This window comes from Otolemur garnettii, unplaced genomic scaffold (genome assembly GCF_000181295.1).
Source record: "Otolemur garnettii isolate 467f Iridium unplaced genomic scaffold, OtoGar3 scaffold00111, whole genome shotgun sequence".
In the NCBI taxonomy this organism is placed as follows: Eukaryota; Metazoa; Chordata; class Mammalia; order Primates; family Galagidae; genus Otolemur; species Otolemur garnettii.
The window spans coordinates 4,699,329-4,717,499 of NW_003852506.1; the positions used below are offsets into that span (position 1 = coordinate 4,699,329).

General features: G+C 36.4%; 1 protein-coding gene across 1 annotated transcript; it reads left to right on the forward strand.

The window, feature by feature from the left end:
- The first annotated feature begins 710 nt into the window (after positions 1 to 710).
- Positions 711 to 1,071, forward strand: LOC100950850 (keratin-associated protein 7-1). Its single transcript, XM_003797078.3, has one exon. It carries the CDS (start codon positions 739 to 741, stop codon positions 1,000 to 1,002), a length of 264 nt encoding a protein of 87 aa, XP_003797126.1. The 5' UTR covers positions 711 to 738; the 3' UTR covers positions 1,003 to 1,071.
- Positions 1,072 to 18,171: the final 17,100 nt, after the last annotated feature.

The window sequence follows — 18,171 nt, forward strand, 5'->3', positions numbered from 1 at the left end:
TATGAAGAAATGCTTTTTAAAAATTAAAAAAAATTATTGAGGTAAACTATATATAACAAAACAAGCCATTTTAATGTGAGCAATTCAATAGTATTTAGTACATTCAAAATGTTTTGCAAATAACATTTCTATTATAGTTCCAAATGCTTTTTCTTCACCCCAAGAGGAAACTCTATATCTCTATATATCCATTAATTAATTGGTACACCACTGTTTTTATAAATGGGATATGGAGTGGATTTCAAGAGGACATAGAAGTTCAGTTTTAAATATATGTACAAAAGACCTCAATATATGGATTTGTCTTGATTTGAAGTGTTCAGATTCTTACCAAAGCTTTTTTTTTTTTTCATTCTAGCCTTGTCAATTGGGAGGAATTTATTAATATAATCAGAAGATTTTAAAGAGTTCCACATGATGCAATGAGAACAGTAGTTAAACTCTGGGACACTGACAAAAAGAATTCAATTGCATCATGTCAAGTATGGTTGCTAGCTTTGAAGTTAGAACCCAGAAAAGCCAACAAAAATGTGGGGAATGAGTCTGTGGGTTCCTTTATTTGTGTTTTATTAGAGAATAATGAGGTTACTTATGCAAATCAATGGGGACGTGTTTAGATTGGCATGTTGTGTCCACCAGCTTTAGGTATATAAAGCCCTGTACAGAAGGAAACCTTCATTCACACTTCGGTGTCTTATTCTTCACAGTCCATCCCAATCCTTCTAGGCTTCTGCCACCATGACTCGCTACTTCTGCTGTGGAAACTACTTCCCAGGCTATCCTTGCTATGGGACCAACTTTCACAGGACCTTCAGAGCCACCCCACTGAACTGTGTTGTGCCTCTGGGTTCTCCCCTGAACTATGGTTTTGGATGCACTGGCTATGGCTCCCTGGGCTACAGTTTTGGTGGTAGCAACTTCAACGACCTGAGTGGTTGCTATGGTGGCAGCTTCTGCAGGCCATGGGGCTCTGGCTCTGGCTTTGGCTACAGCACCTACTAATGAACCAATGGCTTCAGCAACTATAGAACTCCCAATCAACTCTCAGTCCATCGAACAACCTGAAGAGCAATGACTGTCTTCCTGTCTCCCAATGTGCATGGGCAATATGTCTTCCATCTTTTTTGTGGACTTCCTGCTGAAGTCCTCATCTTCTATGATGCTGGGCGAATCACTGAAATGCTGAACTGATGATAGTCATCTACAGCCAAAGGAAGCAAGATATATTTTTCTGCCATCCATGAATTTCTGCAGTGAAGCTAGTTGTTTTCTCCCAAGGTTGCTCTGCTTATGCATTATTAACTTCTACATGGACGTATTATGAATTGGGTATGGGTTGGAAGGGATTTTGCTGTTAGTTTCCTAATAAATTTATTTCATTCAGCATGCATACTTTTGTTCTGGTTATTTATTTTACTCTGTGTTATGCTCTTGAATTCATCAACTAGTTTCAACTTGTAATAGTTGACTTTAACCAAATTTTATTCTGATTTTAGACTGTACAACCAGGATAGTGTGATGCATAACCATTTTTATATCAATATTTAAGTTTAAAAAAGCCTTCTAGAAAGAGTCAAAATTTAACCCCAATATACTTCAATTGTTGGTGTTTCTCTATTGCTGATTATAAATAAGAACATTTCTTAGCTGCCGAATGGTAAAAATAATTCCTTCCTCCTCTCACTGGTGACACAATTCCATTTTGGTTCATTTTTTCTTTCCTACTGTTATAGAACTCAGGTATGGTGAGATTTGAACCCCATAGATTGTTGGAAGAATAATAATTAAATAGCCTTACCTATGAAGCTCTGTCTTTAGAAATTGCTTTGGTCAGTAAAGGGGAGACAGAGGGTGGAGCAAGATGGCAGACTAGAGAAAGCTTCTTTGTAGCTGTGTGTGGGGAGATTGGGGAGATGGGGGAGAAAGGACTCCAGGCACCTCTGGCTTATGGGCTCTGCACAGAAACATCCATTTGGGGAGACAAAGAGGCAGCAGGAGACTTCAGAACCCCAGGAAGAGGTCGGATGCAGTGGAGAAGCAGCACAAGGGCAAGTACTTGTGTGCTGGCAGAGGCTGGAGGTGACAGTTTACAGACAAAGAGGGCCTGCCTGCCCTGTGGGGGAGTGCTTTTTTTTAGACCTGGGCACTTGCTTGAGTTATCTTGAGAGAGGTTGGCTGAGCAAGCAAGTGATTTTGAAAAGCACCCAGGGGCGAAAACTGAGCCACCAGAGAGAGTGGAGCTCTCATTGTTTGGCTGCACACTGGGAGCAGCCATTTTGGGAAAGCTCCCTTGCAGAACCAGCCCTGGGGACCCTAGGGTGAGGCAAGTTCTGGACTGCCTGATAATCTGGGCAGCCACTTGTGGGGGGATTTGAGCAACACACACTTACATGGAAAAGCAACTGCATGGCCAAAGGACACAGTTTGTAAAGGTCAAAGAATGTTTGTTAAGCAGGCTCATAAGAGTTTTAGGCTCTCAACGCTGTGGAGATTGAGGGCAAAATAGGAAGATAGGACCAGGTCTACTCAGCAAGACAGATGTTTCCAGCCTCCTTCTTATACACCTATTATCAGTCTTGTGATTAGTGTCTCATACTCCAGGAGATCTCCTTGCCAGGCAATATATGGAGGGTATGTATGTATATATATATATATTTGTAATATCTATATCTATATCTATCTATCTATATATATATAATATATATAAGGTCTTCTTCTTCTCCAATATATGGAGATCAAATACCAATAACAAGGTCTCAATTTTTTCTAGTTTTTATGCTTATGTTATTCTCCCCCCATCCAATTTTATCCCTTAAGGTGTTTTGTTTGGTTTTAATTTATAGTATTTTTGTTTTTCTTCTCTATTTGGTGGAGGTGGGGTCTTGTGTCTGCTCAGGCTGACAAAGAGCTTCTGACCTCAAAGGACCCATCAAACCTCTCTCCTCAGAGGCTGGGATGTGTAAATGTGGGTCAAAGTACCCTACTATACACAACTATTACTCCTGTCTCTTTCTTTCTGTTCTTCTCTTCTTTTTGTCAACCTTCCCCTTTCTCTTTTTTCTTTATCTTTTCTCCCTTTTTGCTCTTCACTGTTCACCTTTTAGGTCACAGGAAAGATAATTTAAAGAGGAGGAAGTGAAAGGAAAAAAATAAGGTAAGGAAACAGAAAGAAAGAAAATACTTATGAGAAAGAAACTTCAGGAAAATCTCGCCAGCATGAAAAACCAGAAGAGAGCAATGCCCCCCACCTGTTTGTGAGGTAGCTACTGCAGAGGATTCCTCCTACAAAGAAGTGTTAGAAATGACAGAAAGGGAATTTAAAATATGAATGGCAAAAACAATGAAAGAAATTTCTGAGAAAGAGGAAAATAATGAAAAGGAAATCTAAAAACAGAATCAAATAAGAGATGAATGATATGAAGAAAATGGGAAGGATATAGTGGAGCTTAAGAAATAGAAGCAGCCAATAAGGGAACGTAAAGATGCAATAGAAGGTATCAACAACACATTAGACCATGTAGAAGAAAGAATCTCAGACATAGAGGATAAAGCTCTTGAGCTAACACAGGTCATTAAAGAGGCAGAGAAGAATGAGAAAGCAGAACTTTCACAGAGAGAATTATGGGACTTCATGAAGCATTCAAACATAAGAACTATAGGTATCTGAGAAGGGGAAGAATTCCCCAGAAAAATGGAAGCCCTACTAGAGCATATCATAAATGAAAATTTCCCAAGTATAATCAAAGATTCTGACACACCCCTTTCAGAGAGATGTTGATCCCTAGGTCATTTCAACTCAAACAGAGCTTCTCCAAGACACATCATTATGAACTTGTCCAAAGTCAAAACAAAAGATTCTGGAAGCAGCCAGGAATAAGTGCCAACTGACCTACAGGGGAAAATTCATCAGGGTGACAGCATACTTCTCAAATGAAACTTTTCAAGCCAGAAGAGAGTGGTCATCTACCTTTAACATTCTCAAATAAAACAGTTTTCAGCCCAGAATTCTATATCCTGCTAAGCTAAGCTTTAAAATTGATGGAGAAATAAAATGAAGAAATTCACCACAATAAGACCAGCTCTACAGGAACTTCTTAGACCTCTTCTGCACACTGACAATCACAATGGACCACCAGCAAACTAAATACCCAGAAACTAAAGGAAAAACCTAGCTTCCACAATGATGCAAAAGATAAAACTAAGCATGGACTTTCACAAAATAAGATGAATAGAACTCCATCATTTATTTATTTATTTATTTATTTTTTTGGAGACAGTGTCTCATTTGTTGCCCTTGGTAGAGTGCTCTGGCATCACAGCTCACCGCAACCTCAAACTCTTGGGGTTAAGTGATTCTATTGCCTCAGCCTCCCAAGTAGATGGGACTACAGGCATCTGCCACAATGCCTGGATTTTTTTTGTATTTTAGAGATGAGGTCTCACTCTGGCTCAGGCTGGTCTTGAACTTGTAAGCTCAGGCAATCCACCTGCCTTGGCTTCTCAGAGTGCTATCTCCACCACACTTATCAATTCTCTTAATAAATGTTAATGTCTTGAATTCCCTACTGAAAAGGTACAGGCTAGAGGATTGGATTAAAAAAGTTCAAGCTACCTACAGAAAAACACATCTAGTTTTGTGAGGCAAAGTAAGACTCAGGGTGAAGGGATGAAAAACAATATTTCAGACAAATGGAAATCAAAAGAAAGGAGGCATTACGATCTTATTTTTAGATACAAGTGAATTTAAAGCAACTAAAGTAAAAAAAAGACAAAGATGGTCACTTCATATTGGTACAAGAACAATACCACAAGAAGACATTTTCAATTCTAAATATTTATGCACCCAACTTAAATGCTCCCAGATTTATGAAAAATATCTTAATTAGTCTGAGCAATATGATATCCTATAATACTATAATAGTAAGGGTCTTTAACACTCATCTTACAGAGCTGAACAGGTCCTCTAAACAGAAACTAAACAAAGATACAAGGGACTTAAATATGCTCCTAGAACAACTATGCTTAATAGACATATATGGAACAAACACACCATCCCAAAGGTAAGGAATATACATTCTTCTCATCAGCACAAGGAACATTCTCCAGAATTGATCATATCCTAGGACACAAATCAAACCTCAACAGGATCAAAAGAATTAATCACAAGGCAATAAAGGTAGAACTCAACTCCAACAAAAATTTTCATCCCCACAGAAAGGCATAAAAACTAAACAAACTTACATTGAATGACAGTTGGGTCAAAAAAGAGATAAAAAGGGCCAGGTGTGGTGACTCACACCTGTAATCCTAACACTCTGGCTGGTGGATTGCCTGAGCTTACAAGTTCAAGACCAGCCTAGCCAGGGCAAGTCTTCATCTCTAAAAATAGCCAGGCACTGTGGCAGGTGCATATAGTCCCACCTACTTGGGAGCCCAAGGCAAGAGAGCTGCTTGACCCCAAGAGTTTGAGGTTGCTGTGAGCTATGACACCACAACACCTTACAAAGGGTGACAAAATGAAACTCTGTCTCAAAAAAAAAAACCATTAACTTCTTTGAGCATAACAATAATAAAACACAAGCTACCAAAACCTGTTGGACACTGCAAAAGCCAGCCTAACAGGGAAATTTATCACATGAGATGCCTATATCTGAAAAACAGAAAGAGAGCACACCAACACTCTAATAAATCATCTTAAAGAAATGGAAAAAGAAGAGCAATCCAATCCCAAAAATGATGGTAAAAAATAACCAAAATTATATCAGAAATAAATGAAATTGAAAACAAAAGAATCATTCAGCAAATTAATGAAATAAAAAATTGATTCTTCGAAAAGACAAATAAAATTGATAAACCATTTACCAGCTTAAATAGAAATAGAAAATCTTTAATAGTCTTAATCAGAAATGAAAAGGGAGAAATAACAACGGATACCACCGAGATATAAAAGATTATTTCTGACTACTACAAAAACTCTATGCCAGAAATTTGACAATGTGGACAAAATGAACCATGTATTGGTTCATTTCCCTAGACTCACATAATTTCCCTAGGCTTAACAAGGAAAAAATAGATCTCTTGAACAGACCAATATCAAGCACTGAGATTGCAGAAACAATAAAAATGCTTCCAACAACAATAAGAAAAACCCAAGACCAGATGTCTTCCCACCAGAATTCTATCACACCTTCAAAGATGAGCTTGTACCTATATTGCAGAACCTACTCCAAAACATTGAGAAGGAAATAACTTTTCCCACCACCTTCTATGAAGCAAACATCACCTTGATTTCAAAACTAGGAAAGGACCCAACTAAAAAGGAGAACTACAGACCAATTTCATAATGCATATTGATTCAAAAATACTCAATAAAATCTTAGCTAATAGATTGCAGCTACACATTAAACAAATTATACATCATGATCAAGTAGGCTCCATCCCAGGGATATAAGCCTGGCTTACCATAAGCAAATCTATAAATGTAATCCACCACATCAACACAAGCAAAAGCAAAGACTATATGATCCTCTCAATAGATGCAGAAAAGCATTTGATAAAGTTCAGCATCATTTTCTAACAAGAATACTTAAGAAAATAGGAATAGGGGGCACATCTCTTAAGCTGATTGAAGCCGTCTATGACAAACCCATCATACTTAAAGGAGTAAAACTAAAAGCTTTTCCCCTTGGAACTAGAACTAGACAAAGATGTCCACTATTGCAATTATTATTCTACATTGTGCTAGAAGTTCTAGCCAATGCAATCAGGCAAGAGAAGGATATAAAGGGCATCCAAGTGGAGGTGGAATAGGTCAAACTCTTGTTGTTTGCTGATGATATGATCTTATCCTCAGAAAACCCTAGAGACTCAACCACAAAACTCCTAGAAGTCATCAGGAAATACAACAATGTCTCAGGGTATAAAATCAATGTCCACAAATTGGTAGTCTTTGTGTATACCAAAAACAGCAAGTTGAGAAGCAAATCTAAGGCACAATTGCCTTCACAGTAGTTTGAAAGAAAATGAAGTATTTAGGGATATACCTAACAAACAAGGTGAAGATCTGTACAAGAGAATTATGAAATCCTAATTCTTATGAATTAAGAAAATAAATAGCAGAATGCATTGATAAAGGGAAGGACATACCATGCTGTTGGCTGGGAAGAATCAACATTGTCAAGTTTCTATACAAAGAATCTACACATTCAATGCAATCCCCATTAAAATACCAGTATCATATTTTAAAGAACTGGAAAAAATAGTACTTCATTATGTATAGAACCAGAAAAAACCCCATATAGTCAAGGCTATTCTTGGTAATAAAAACAAAGATGGAGGCATCACTGTACCAGACTTGAGGCTATGTTACAGATCTACAGTAATAAAAACAGCATAGTATTTGCACAAAAATAGAGACATAGACATATGGAACAGAATAGAAAACCAAGGGATGAAATTAGTCTTTAGATGCTGTCTGATCAAACAAACAAAGGCATACACTGGGGAAAAGATTCCCTATTCAATAAATGGTGCTGGGAGGTCTGAATAACCACACATAAAATACTGAAACTGGACCCACACTTTTCACCACTTACAGTAATTGAATCAAAAATGGATAAAAGATTTAAACCTAAGACACAAAATGACAAAAATATTAGAAGAAAGTGTCAGAAAAACTCTTGACGAAGTTGGAGTGGGGAAAGACTTTATGACAAAGATTTCAGTGGCCATCACAACAACAAAAATTAACAAATGGATTTAATTAAGCTGAAAAGCTTCTGCACAGCTAAGGGCAAAACAAGTAAAGCAAAAAGACAACCTTCAGAATGAGAAAAGATGTTTTCAGTGTATCAGTCTGACAAAAAGTTGATAACTGGAATCTAAAGAGAACTCAATTTAATCAACCAAAAAGGAGCAAGCAATCCCATCTACCACTGGGCAAGAGATATGAAAAGAACCTTCTCTGATGGAGACAGAAAAATGGTTAACCTTTGAAAAAATGCTCATAGCTTCTGTTCATTAGAATAATGCAAATCAAAACCACTCTGAGATATCACCAAACCCCAGTGAGAATAGCCCACATCACAAAGTCCTAAAGCTGGAAACAACCTAAATGCCCATAACCCAGAAATGGATTAACAAGCTGTAGTATATGTACACCATGGAATACTATTTAGCCTTTAAAAAGATGAAGACTTTACATCTTTTGTACTAACCTGGATAAAGTTGGAACACTTTCTTCTTAGTAAAGTATTACAAGAATGGAGAAGCAAGAATCCAATGTACTCAACTCTAATATGAAGCCAGTAGATGATCTAATACACACCCATATAAGAGAATAACTTAAATCAATTCAAGGTGGGACCCAAAGAATAAGGAAGCAGGGAGAGGGGAGGAGGGAGGTAGATGGGGGGTTATGGTGCATGGGATACCTCTTGGGGCTGGGACACAATTATAAGAGGGACTTTACCTAACAAATGCAAACTGTGTAACCTAATTCTTTGTAATCTCAGTGAAACTGAAGCAATAAATAAAAAAAAAAAGAAGGAAAAATAAAACAGAGGACCTCCTTAAATCACATAGCATTTTTCCCTCTTTTTTGATAGATGAGTTTTATTCTCCTTAGCTTCTTCACCTCTGATTAGACATATAATGAGTATTGGAGCAAATTGTATGGGAACAAATGCAGCATTTGTTCTTTGGAGTGACAGTTCACATCAAAAGCACTTGAAATGATAGGTGGTCTGCGCTTAGAAAATGCTCCTTGTCTTGTTTACTGAGAAATCTGTGCTTTATTGAAGCAATATTCTTTGTGTTTGAATTAAAGCTCGTTTATTCACATATCAAGTATTTATTGTATCCTTGCAATGGAGAAAGGGGCTCAATTAATTGTTCATTGACTTGATTTATGAAATCTCTGCTTTATGGGTGAAAAATATTGCACTGTCCAATGCAAAGTTCATTCTTCATGCATCAAGTATCACTGGACTATGGCTACTGTATCAAGAATTTTGTGGCTGTAAACTCACCTAAGCAGAGACTTTGGACTGAAACTGACTACATCACATAACTACAACAGCAAACGTTCTCCTAAGATTTGAGGACACAAAGCTTAGAGATAAATAAAACACAGTCTTACACTTAAATAGTTAAATGAACTATCTAATAAAGGAGACTATTGCCAATTAATGTGCTATAAATGATTGTCCAAAGATAAGTAGATGTTCCTCACTCATTTCCTTCCCAGGACTCAAAATAGACGGGAGCATGTGAGAAGACACACACACACACACACACACACACACACACACACGGTATTTCAGGCTTTCATAGAAGGCAAGAAATTAGGGTATACGAACATGACCATGAGAGGGAGTAAGAGTTACATATCAAGGCAGATATGACTGGAAAGGGGGATCAGAATAGCACTATCTGAAGGTGAAATGTATTATCACTGGCAGGAGGATCAAGTATTAAATGGGTGAATTGAGATCTCTCCTAATCTTAAGAATCTGGATTCTATCATCATGACTGATTTATCTTCTGTTTTAAGCTCATAATTGTTTTGTATTTTGTTAATTAGATAATTTTTTTTTAATTTTGATAATTCCAGGCTTACGGAAAACTTGCTATAATATTGCAAGAAAGTCCTGCATTCCTGGATTTATTAAATATTTACATTTTACCCCAGTTACCTTATCATATATATTATACATATATGCTATATGTATATGTATATAGTGTTATATATTTATATTTTTGTATGGATGTGTGTATATATATCCACCTAAGAATAAATTGTAGGCATTATTCCATTTACCTTAATAACAAAGGCAATATAATTATGAAAAATTGGAAATTTAATATGTGTGTAATACTATTCTGTAACCCACAGGGCATATTCAAATTTAGTCAATTCTTCCATTAACCTTTACAGTTACTTTTTCCCATTTCGGGATCCAATCCCGCATTAAGTATGTCTCTTTAATCTCCTTTGATCTGGGGCCAGTTCCTCAGCCTTTCTCTACCTTTCCTGACCTCAAGAAATTTGAAGAATGTGCACCAATTATTTTATAGAATGTCCTTTGATTTGGGTTTGTCTGGCTTTCCTTATGATTAGATTCATATTGTGTGTTTTTAGTAGAAAGGCCATAGAAGTGATGCTGTGTCCTCCGAAGTGCACTATATCAGGAAGCACCTTGTGTTGGTTTATGTAAATTTGGTTGATGTTAACTTTGCTCACTTGGTGAAAGTAGTGTCGTTCATATTTCTTTAGTGTAAAGCTGCTCTTTTATGCTTTATAATTAATCATTAACTTGTGTGTTGATACTTTGGTGCCACATAAATGCCCTATTTCTTATTAAATTTTCACCCTTTAATTTTAGGTTCCAGTCATGATTTTCTAATTTTATAAATCCTTTTGCATTTATTAGCTGACATTCTGTTACAGAAAAAGTTCTCTTTTCCTGTATTTTTTGGTTTGTTTACTGACATGTATCAATATTTGTATTAATATGGGCTTATGGATTCTTATGTTTCTCAATATGTTGCAATCCACTAATATTTATTTTGATGTTTAAGTTGTCTCAGATCTGGACAGCAGGAACACTGTGATGTTGATGTCTGTAAGTACTTTGGAAATGGACCCCATAACTATCTCCTGGCTAGCAAGATTTCTACTGAGATGTCTGCTTACACCTGTGTGGGAGCTCTTTTATATGACCTTTCTGTTTTTCTTGCTTCTCTTAGGACATTTTCTTAACCCATGACCATTTGGAGCTTGATGAACATGATAAACCACAAGATATCTTGGTTAAAGGTTGTTAGGAGGGGTTTGTTATAGGATTCAGGTTTGAATTAGGTCATCTGGAGAGGATCAAAAGACACAGGGGTTTCTTCTGGATTACAATATTATATTGATATCCTATTGCTACTGAAACATATTACCACAAACTCAGTGGCTTAAAACAACACAGATCTACTCTTCTTATAGTTTGGGGGATCAGAAGTTCAAAATGGGTCTTACTAGGCTCAAAATAAGGTGTTGGTAGGACTACATTTACTTTGGAGGCTTCAGAGAAGAATCCTTGCATTCTCCAACTTCTTGAGGCTTTTGCCCCGGAGCTGCTTCTAACTCTCTCCCCACTTCTGGTGCTGACTCTGTTATCCCACTCTCTCACTTCTAAGGACCCTTATATTGGGCCACCTGGATAATTCAGGATAACCTCCCTATCTTCATGTCAGCTGATTAGCCACCTTAACTTACCTTTGCTGTGTAATACTCACAAGTTAAATGGTGGGTTCAATGGTGGCACAAGTTACAGGGATTAAATAGTAGCACCTTGGGGTACCATTATGAACCCTACCAGTCTAGGATCAGGTGTTTGAATAACTTTTATTTAGTACATGGAACAAGGCTCAATTTCAACTGGTAAAGAAGCAGCAACCAGCAAAGAGGATGTGTAGTCTTCTGTAGACAAGGAAGTGTAGTCCTTGTCACTGGCACTGTGTTCTTTTTATCTCTTCTTAGACATGATTATAGAGTGGTCTTGAGTTTGTTTCACTCTGTCATTGTCAACAGACTGATCTCATCTGATTCAGGATTCCAAAAGTTGTGTATGGGAAATAGGGAATGCCATAAGTTCACCAGAAGTGTTCTTGGGGTTGTTAATCTTTCTCATCTGTGCCTTCATTAACTGACAGCCCTGATTGTTGAAAACCTTAGTGAAAAAGCCTAACCCCTTGTTACCCAAAATATGATGAAGAGATGTTGGCAAAAATCACATTGTGCTTATTCAAAATTCAGAATCTTGCCCCCCCCCCATTCTAAATTAGATTCTGCACTTGAACAAAATTCTCAGGTGATTTGTGTGCACATCAAGTCTCACACATGTCTGGTCCGCTGTTTCTTATCCCAAAGGAAGAAGTGAGAGAGAGATGATCTATTTCACTGTTGATTCCTACTGTTGGTAAAATAGTATGAACATTTTTATCAAAAAAAATGCAAGCTTTTAAAATCTTTTTTATTACTTTTTCTATGCTTTTATTCTATATTTTACTTATAGAAAAAAATTATTCTTTTCACATCCATTGAGGATAGAAGAAAAGCACTTGAAATTGTAGCAAGAGATCTTTCTCTTAGATAAAGGGCAATATTTCTTGATTTTAAGGCCTGTTAGAAGGTACCTTTCTGGGCATTCTATAAAACTAAATATGTTAAGTATTGTTGTCTCTGAAAACATGCTGTGATTTCTCATATACCAATTCCTTTTTAGTGACTTCTGATATTATCTTTGATGATGATATTGGCACTATTGTTTCTTGTTCCTTTTTCTTCTCTGTCCAGTCATCCTCCCCTCTCAGTAATCTACATTATAAGTGTGCCTTATTCTGTCTATTTGAAGCCTCTATGTCCACGGCACTGGTATGCAACTCAATTTTTAAGAGTTCCTTATGAAGAACTTTAAATGTTTTTAAAAAGAAATCTTTGGAACACTGGTCATAGTTTCTAGTTAAATTTAAATTTATTTTAATATTTAGTTTTGGTCATCACAGACTTTGGATAAATAATACCTTTAGTGGATGAAACTTGCCATTTCATTTATTGTTTGGCAGTAATAGGAAACATTATTTTAAAGGTCATCAGAAGGATGTGCCCTCAGGCTTTCAGAAGCTAACCAATGAGTAAATAATTGGAAACACCGTGATTCCATTCACCAGTGCAATGTTTTTCAAGGTTCTTTTTTAAAAAATCTCACAGCACACTTGAACTGATAGTAAAACTTCTGCAACATACTTAAATTATGTTGATTAAAAAAAGAGTAAAAAAAGAATATACTTACTGTGCTTTGAATGTCTTTTGAAAATAATTTAATTAATGATCTTTAAAAATTTTCACGGAACACCTAAGATCCTCTTATGGCACATAAGGTGAAAATCACTGCATCGGTGAGTCTGTCTTCACACTGAGGCCATACAATAGTCCATAATTTTCTTATCCTTTACTCTTTCCACTAACTCAGCTTTCAGACGGATGCTGTGGTTTAAATTTATACACATTCTCATTTCTGGTTCTAGTGCTGTTTTTGTGTTGTAAGAAGAGGACCTTCATTCCTTCATTTTGTATCCCCCCAATAAAGGATGGATTCTACAAATGACCTTCGTATTCTACCTGTGGTTACAAGCTTGAAGCATAAACACGCCTTCCTTGGAACTGCTTTTCATGTTGATTATGAATCACTTGTGAGGTCTTTCTGATCAGAGCCCATGAGCCTTTTATGCATCCAGGCATTGTTGTGGTGTCACATTATTTCTTAAGAAAACCACATAGGTTCTACATCAAATAGTAAGCTTCTTTAAGTTGGCGCTTGTTCTGATAATTAACAAAGTAGCTTCACAAATGTGGCTTAGCCCTAAAAGTGCTGGGGTAGCCAGTATTGAAATTGTGTCTTAAATTAGCCCACGACTTGGTCAGCAAGTTCTTGCCCTGTCATGTGATACAGTTTTTGGTGTATTGTCTGGCAATCATATTTGGCTTGCTGTGATCTTGACTTTAGATGAGCATTTCTTGTCTCGTCAGCTCAATTGACGTTTTGAGGTGGGTAATTCTTTATTGTGGGGAGATGTTCTGTACATTGTAGGATGTTTGGAAGCATGCTAGCCTCTACCCATTAGTAAGTAAAAACACTACCCACACCCAGGTATGACAAACAAAAATGTCTCCAGACAAAATCAAATGTCTCCTGGGGAGCAAAGTTGCCCATAATGATGTTACATTAAATCTGGCTCTTAAGCCTGGCTAAGAGGGCCTGTTTTTTCTTTTTCACCATTTTACATTCATTTCATTTTAAGTTGTGTGTTTTGTTAAAGACGACACAATTTCAGGTACCTTACTAAAGAATAGGAAAACTTTCTCAAAATATGACCAGAGTACCACCCTTATTGGAATCACCTGGGCTGCCTACTGAAAATTCAGATTTCTTGGCCACATGTCAGACCCATAGCCTCTGAACCTATGAGAATGGAGCTCAGAAATATTCCTTTAAAAAAACTGTCCTAGAAGACAGTTTCATAGATTAAACTTTAAAACTATCATGGTATTTTTGTAAAGGTTTCACCATTTCTGCAATTTCCATCACTGCATTTTGTTTTTTAAAGTGATGGCCGCTGGGAGCTCATTAGTTTGTCTTAGAAGGATGTGTACTGAGTTGAGCAAAAGTGCTCTCTGTGGTCATGTGCCTAATTGACCAAATTCCAACAAAAGAGGGTTGAATGGTAATCTTGGACCATCAGTGATTTTGGTGGTAGATTCATGTAATGTTAGGGTGCATGTGGTGAGTCCCAGGACGTCAACATATCTTATTTTATAATTGGTTAATCCAGGTCCAGAAAAGTGATTTGCATGAATTCTCGTGCAAGTGAGTAGCCACGTCAGTTAGGTTTAGAATATTCTTTCATCAATTCATTCAACTGCTATTTATTGAAAACCTGCGTTACTCTCAGTAGTGAGCATAGCACTGAGGAGTCGAGGCTGATTAAAAACACCATCTCTGCCCTCATGGAAACAAGCATGTCTGTGAGGCAGACAGAGATTCGTCATGCAATTAAAGGTTCGATGGCCACTATGATAAGTGCTACAAATATGAGAAGGGTGGTGACATTAGAGGACATCAGCTAATAGGGAAGTGCATAAGGGCCTCTCAGACAAAGTGATTTAGCTGGCAGCTGAAGGTTGCCTGGAAGTTGATGGGAAGAGAGGAAGGAAGAGAATTTTTCTTTTTTTCTTTTTTTTTTTTTTCAGTTTTTGGCTGGGGCTGGGTTTGAACCCACCACCTACATTATATGGGGCTGGCACTCTACTCCTTTGAGCCATAGGCACCGCCCAGAAGATAATTTTCTGTAGAACAAATAGCAAGTGCCAAAGCTTGAGAGCAAGAGGAGCGTTAGTTTGAAGAAATAAAAGACAGCAAAGCTTAAGTAGAATAAGCTGAGTGAGAAATTTTAGGTCAGTTTAAAGATTAAAAAAAAAAGATCCTAAAAGGAATGGAAGCCATTGACATACATTCTCCCTAAGAGTTGGATTTATTTATTTATTTATTTATTTATATGTCCAGGTACAATCCTTCTATGCCTCATAGAGTAAAAATTTTTATCACAAAAAGTTGAGTTTTGTCAAATTATTTCTCTGTTATCTATGCAGATGATCAAACCTATTTAGCTTTTATTCTGTTAATGTGGTGTCACATTCATTGATTTGTGCATATTAAACAATTGCTGCGTATCAGGGGTAACTTCTACCTGACCTTGTGTATGATCCTTTCATGTACTGTTGGTCTGGTTGGCCGGCCCTTTGTTGAGGATTTTTATATCGATGGTCATCAGGGATATTGGCTTGTGCTTCGCTTTTCTTGTGGTGTCCTTAACTGGCTTTGCTATCAGAGCGGCTCTGGCTTCATGAAATGAGCTTAGACGTGTTTCTTCTTTGATTTTTGAAGGAATTTGAGAAGGATTGATTTTAGTTCTTTTACTGTTCTGTTCAGATTTTCTGTTTCTTAATAATTTATTCTTGGGGGGATGAATGCATGTAGGGATTCATCCATTTCTTCTGGGTTATCCATTTTTCTGGCATATAGTTGTTCCAATGGTTCATAATAAAGTCTCTTACGATACTTTGTACTCCTGTGTTATCTGTTATAACATCTCCTCTTTCAGTTTTGATTTTGAGTCTTCTCCCCTTTGTTCTTAGTCTAGCTAAAGATTTGTCAATTAAAAAAAATACAAATCTTTGTTTTTTTATCTTTTCTATTGTTTTTCTAGATTCTATTTATTTCTGCTCTGATATTTATTTCCTTCTATTAACACTGGGTTTTATTCTTCTTAAGCTTCCTTGAGGTGTAAAGTTAGGCTGTTCATTTGAGATCTCTCTTTTTCCTAATTTAGAATTCTTTGCTACAAACCTCTAAGAACTCCTTTTGCCGCATTCCATAGCTTTCGGTGTCCTTTGTTTCCAGTTTGGTTTGCACCAAGATTTTTTCCTTTTTTTTGTGGACTTAATTGGTTTTTCAGAAAGGTATGATTTAAGTTGTACATATTTGTGAATTTTTCAGTTTTCTTCCAGTTTTTGATTTTCAGTTTCATACCACTGCAGTTGAAAAAGATGCTTGATATGATTTCAGTTTTCTTAAACTTGTTCAGACTTATTCTGTAGGCTAACATATGATCCATCCTTGAGAATGTTCTGTGTGTACTTTTCTCAAGAAGAGTTTGTATTCTGTTGCTTTTGGATGAAATGCCTTTATCTGTTTGTTAGATTCATTTGGTCTAAATTGTAGTTCAAGGCCAACGTTTCCTCATTGGTTCTCTGACTGAATGATTTATTCATGTTGAAAATGGAGTATTGAAGTCCCCTACTATAATTATATTGCTAGCTGTTTATTCCTTCAGATCTAATATTTAATACCTTTGTATATTTAGGAGTTTTGATCTTGGTTACATATGTATTTAGAATTATATTAATATAATAATATCTATTAATAAATTGACTTTATCCTTAAATCATGACTTTGTTGTTTCCTGTTTCTGTTTTAGTTTTTAAGTCTGTATTGTCTGACCTAAGTATAACTAATCCTACTCTCTTTGGTTTCCATTTATGTATAATATCTTTTTCTATCTCTTTACTTTCAATCTACATGTGTCCTTAACAATGAAGTTAACCCTTGGTAGGCAGTAAATAGTTGGGTCTTGTTTTTTTTTAATCCATTCAGCTGCTCCATGTCTTTTATTTAAAGTTTTTACATTAAGGTAAAGACTTATTGTTGCCATTTTGTCCATTGTTTTGGGGTTGTTTTATAGATCTTTTGTTCTTTTCTTCATCTCTTGTGGTCTTCTCTGGCCATTTGATGATTTTCTGTAGTAGTGTGCTTTTATGCCTTTCTTTTTGTCTTTTCTATAGCTACTATAGGTTTTGCTTTGTGGTTTACAATGAAGTTTGCATAAAACAGTCTATTTTTTTTTTTTTTATTATTGGGCATTCATTGAGGGTACAAAGAACCAGGTTACATTGGTTATGTTTGTTAGGTAAAGTCCCTCTTATAATTGTCTATTTTAAACTAGTAGCAAATTAACTTTGCACACAAAATCTCTTTGCTTTTGCTACCCCTCAACATTTTAAGTTTTTGATACTAATTTTTTGCCTCTTTTAATATTGTGTGTCCATTAGCAAATTATTGTAGCTAAAGTTCTTTCTAATACTTTTGTCCACACAAGTATAAGTGATTTATGTGCTACCATTAGAAAATCAGAATATTCTCAATTTGATTATTTTTCTTTATGAGTGAGTTTTATACCTTCATATGTATTCCTACTACTCATTAATATCCTTTCATTGCAGCATGAAGAACTCCTGCTGCATTTCACATAAGGCAGATGTAATAGTGATGGACTCTCTCAGATATTGTTTGTCTGGGAAAGTTTTTATCTCCTCCTTATTTCTGAATGACTTTCCAGATAAAGTGTTCTTGGCTGGCAGTTTTTTAATTTCAGTACATTGAATATATTATTGCACTCTCTCCTGGCCTACTAGGATTTTGCTGAGAATTTTGATTAATCCTGTATAGAAGTTCCCCTGTATGTGATGAATCTCACCTTCTAGTTTGAAAATTCTCTTTGCTTTTGAATTCTGACAGTTGATCAGAATATGTCTTGGTAAAGTCTTCTTTGTTTGAACATGATTGTAGACCTTTGGCCCTCATGTATTTGGATAACCATATCTCTCCACAGATGTGGGAGGTTTTCAAACACTATTTTTTAAATAAGCTTTCTATTTCTCTTTTTTATTTTTTTTTTAATTTTCCTTTCTTTTCTTTTTTTTCTGAGAGAGAGTCTCACCCTGGGGTAGAGTGCTGTGGAGTCATGATAGCTCCCAGAAACCTCAAGAGATCTTGCTTCAGTCTCCCAAGTAGTTTGGGACTACAGGCACCTGCCACCATGCCCATCTAGTTTTTATTTTTATTTATTTTTATTTTTAGTAGAGATGGTAGTCTCACTCTTGCTTAGGTTAGTCTTGAACTCCTGAGCTTAAGCAATCCACCCACCTCAGCCTCCCAGAGTGCTAGGATCATAAGCGTGAGCCACTATGCCAACTCCCCTTTTTCTTTCTTTTCTCCTTCTAAA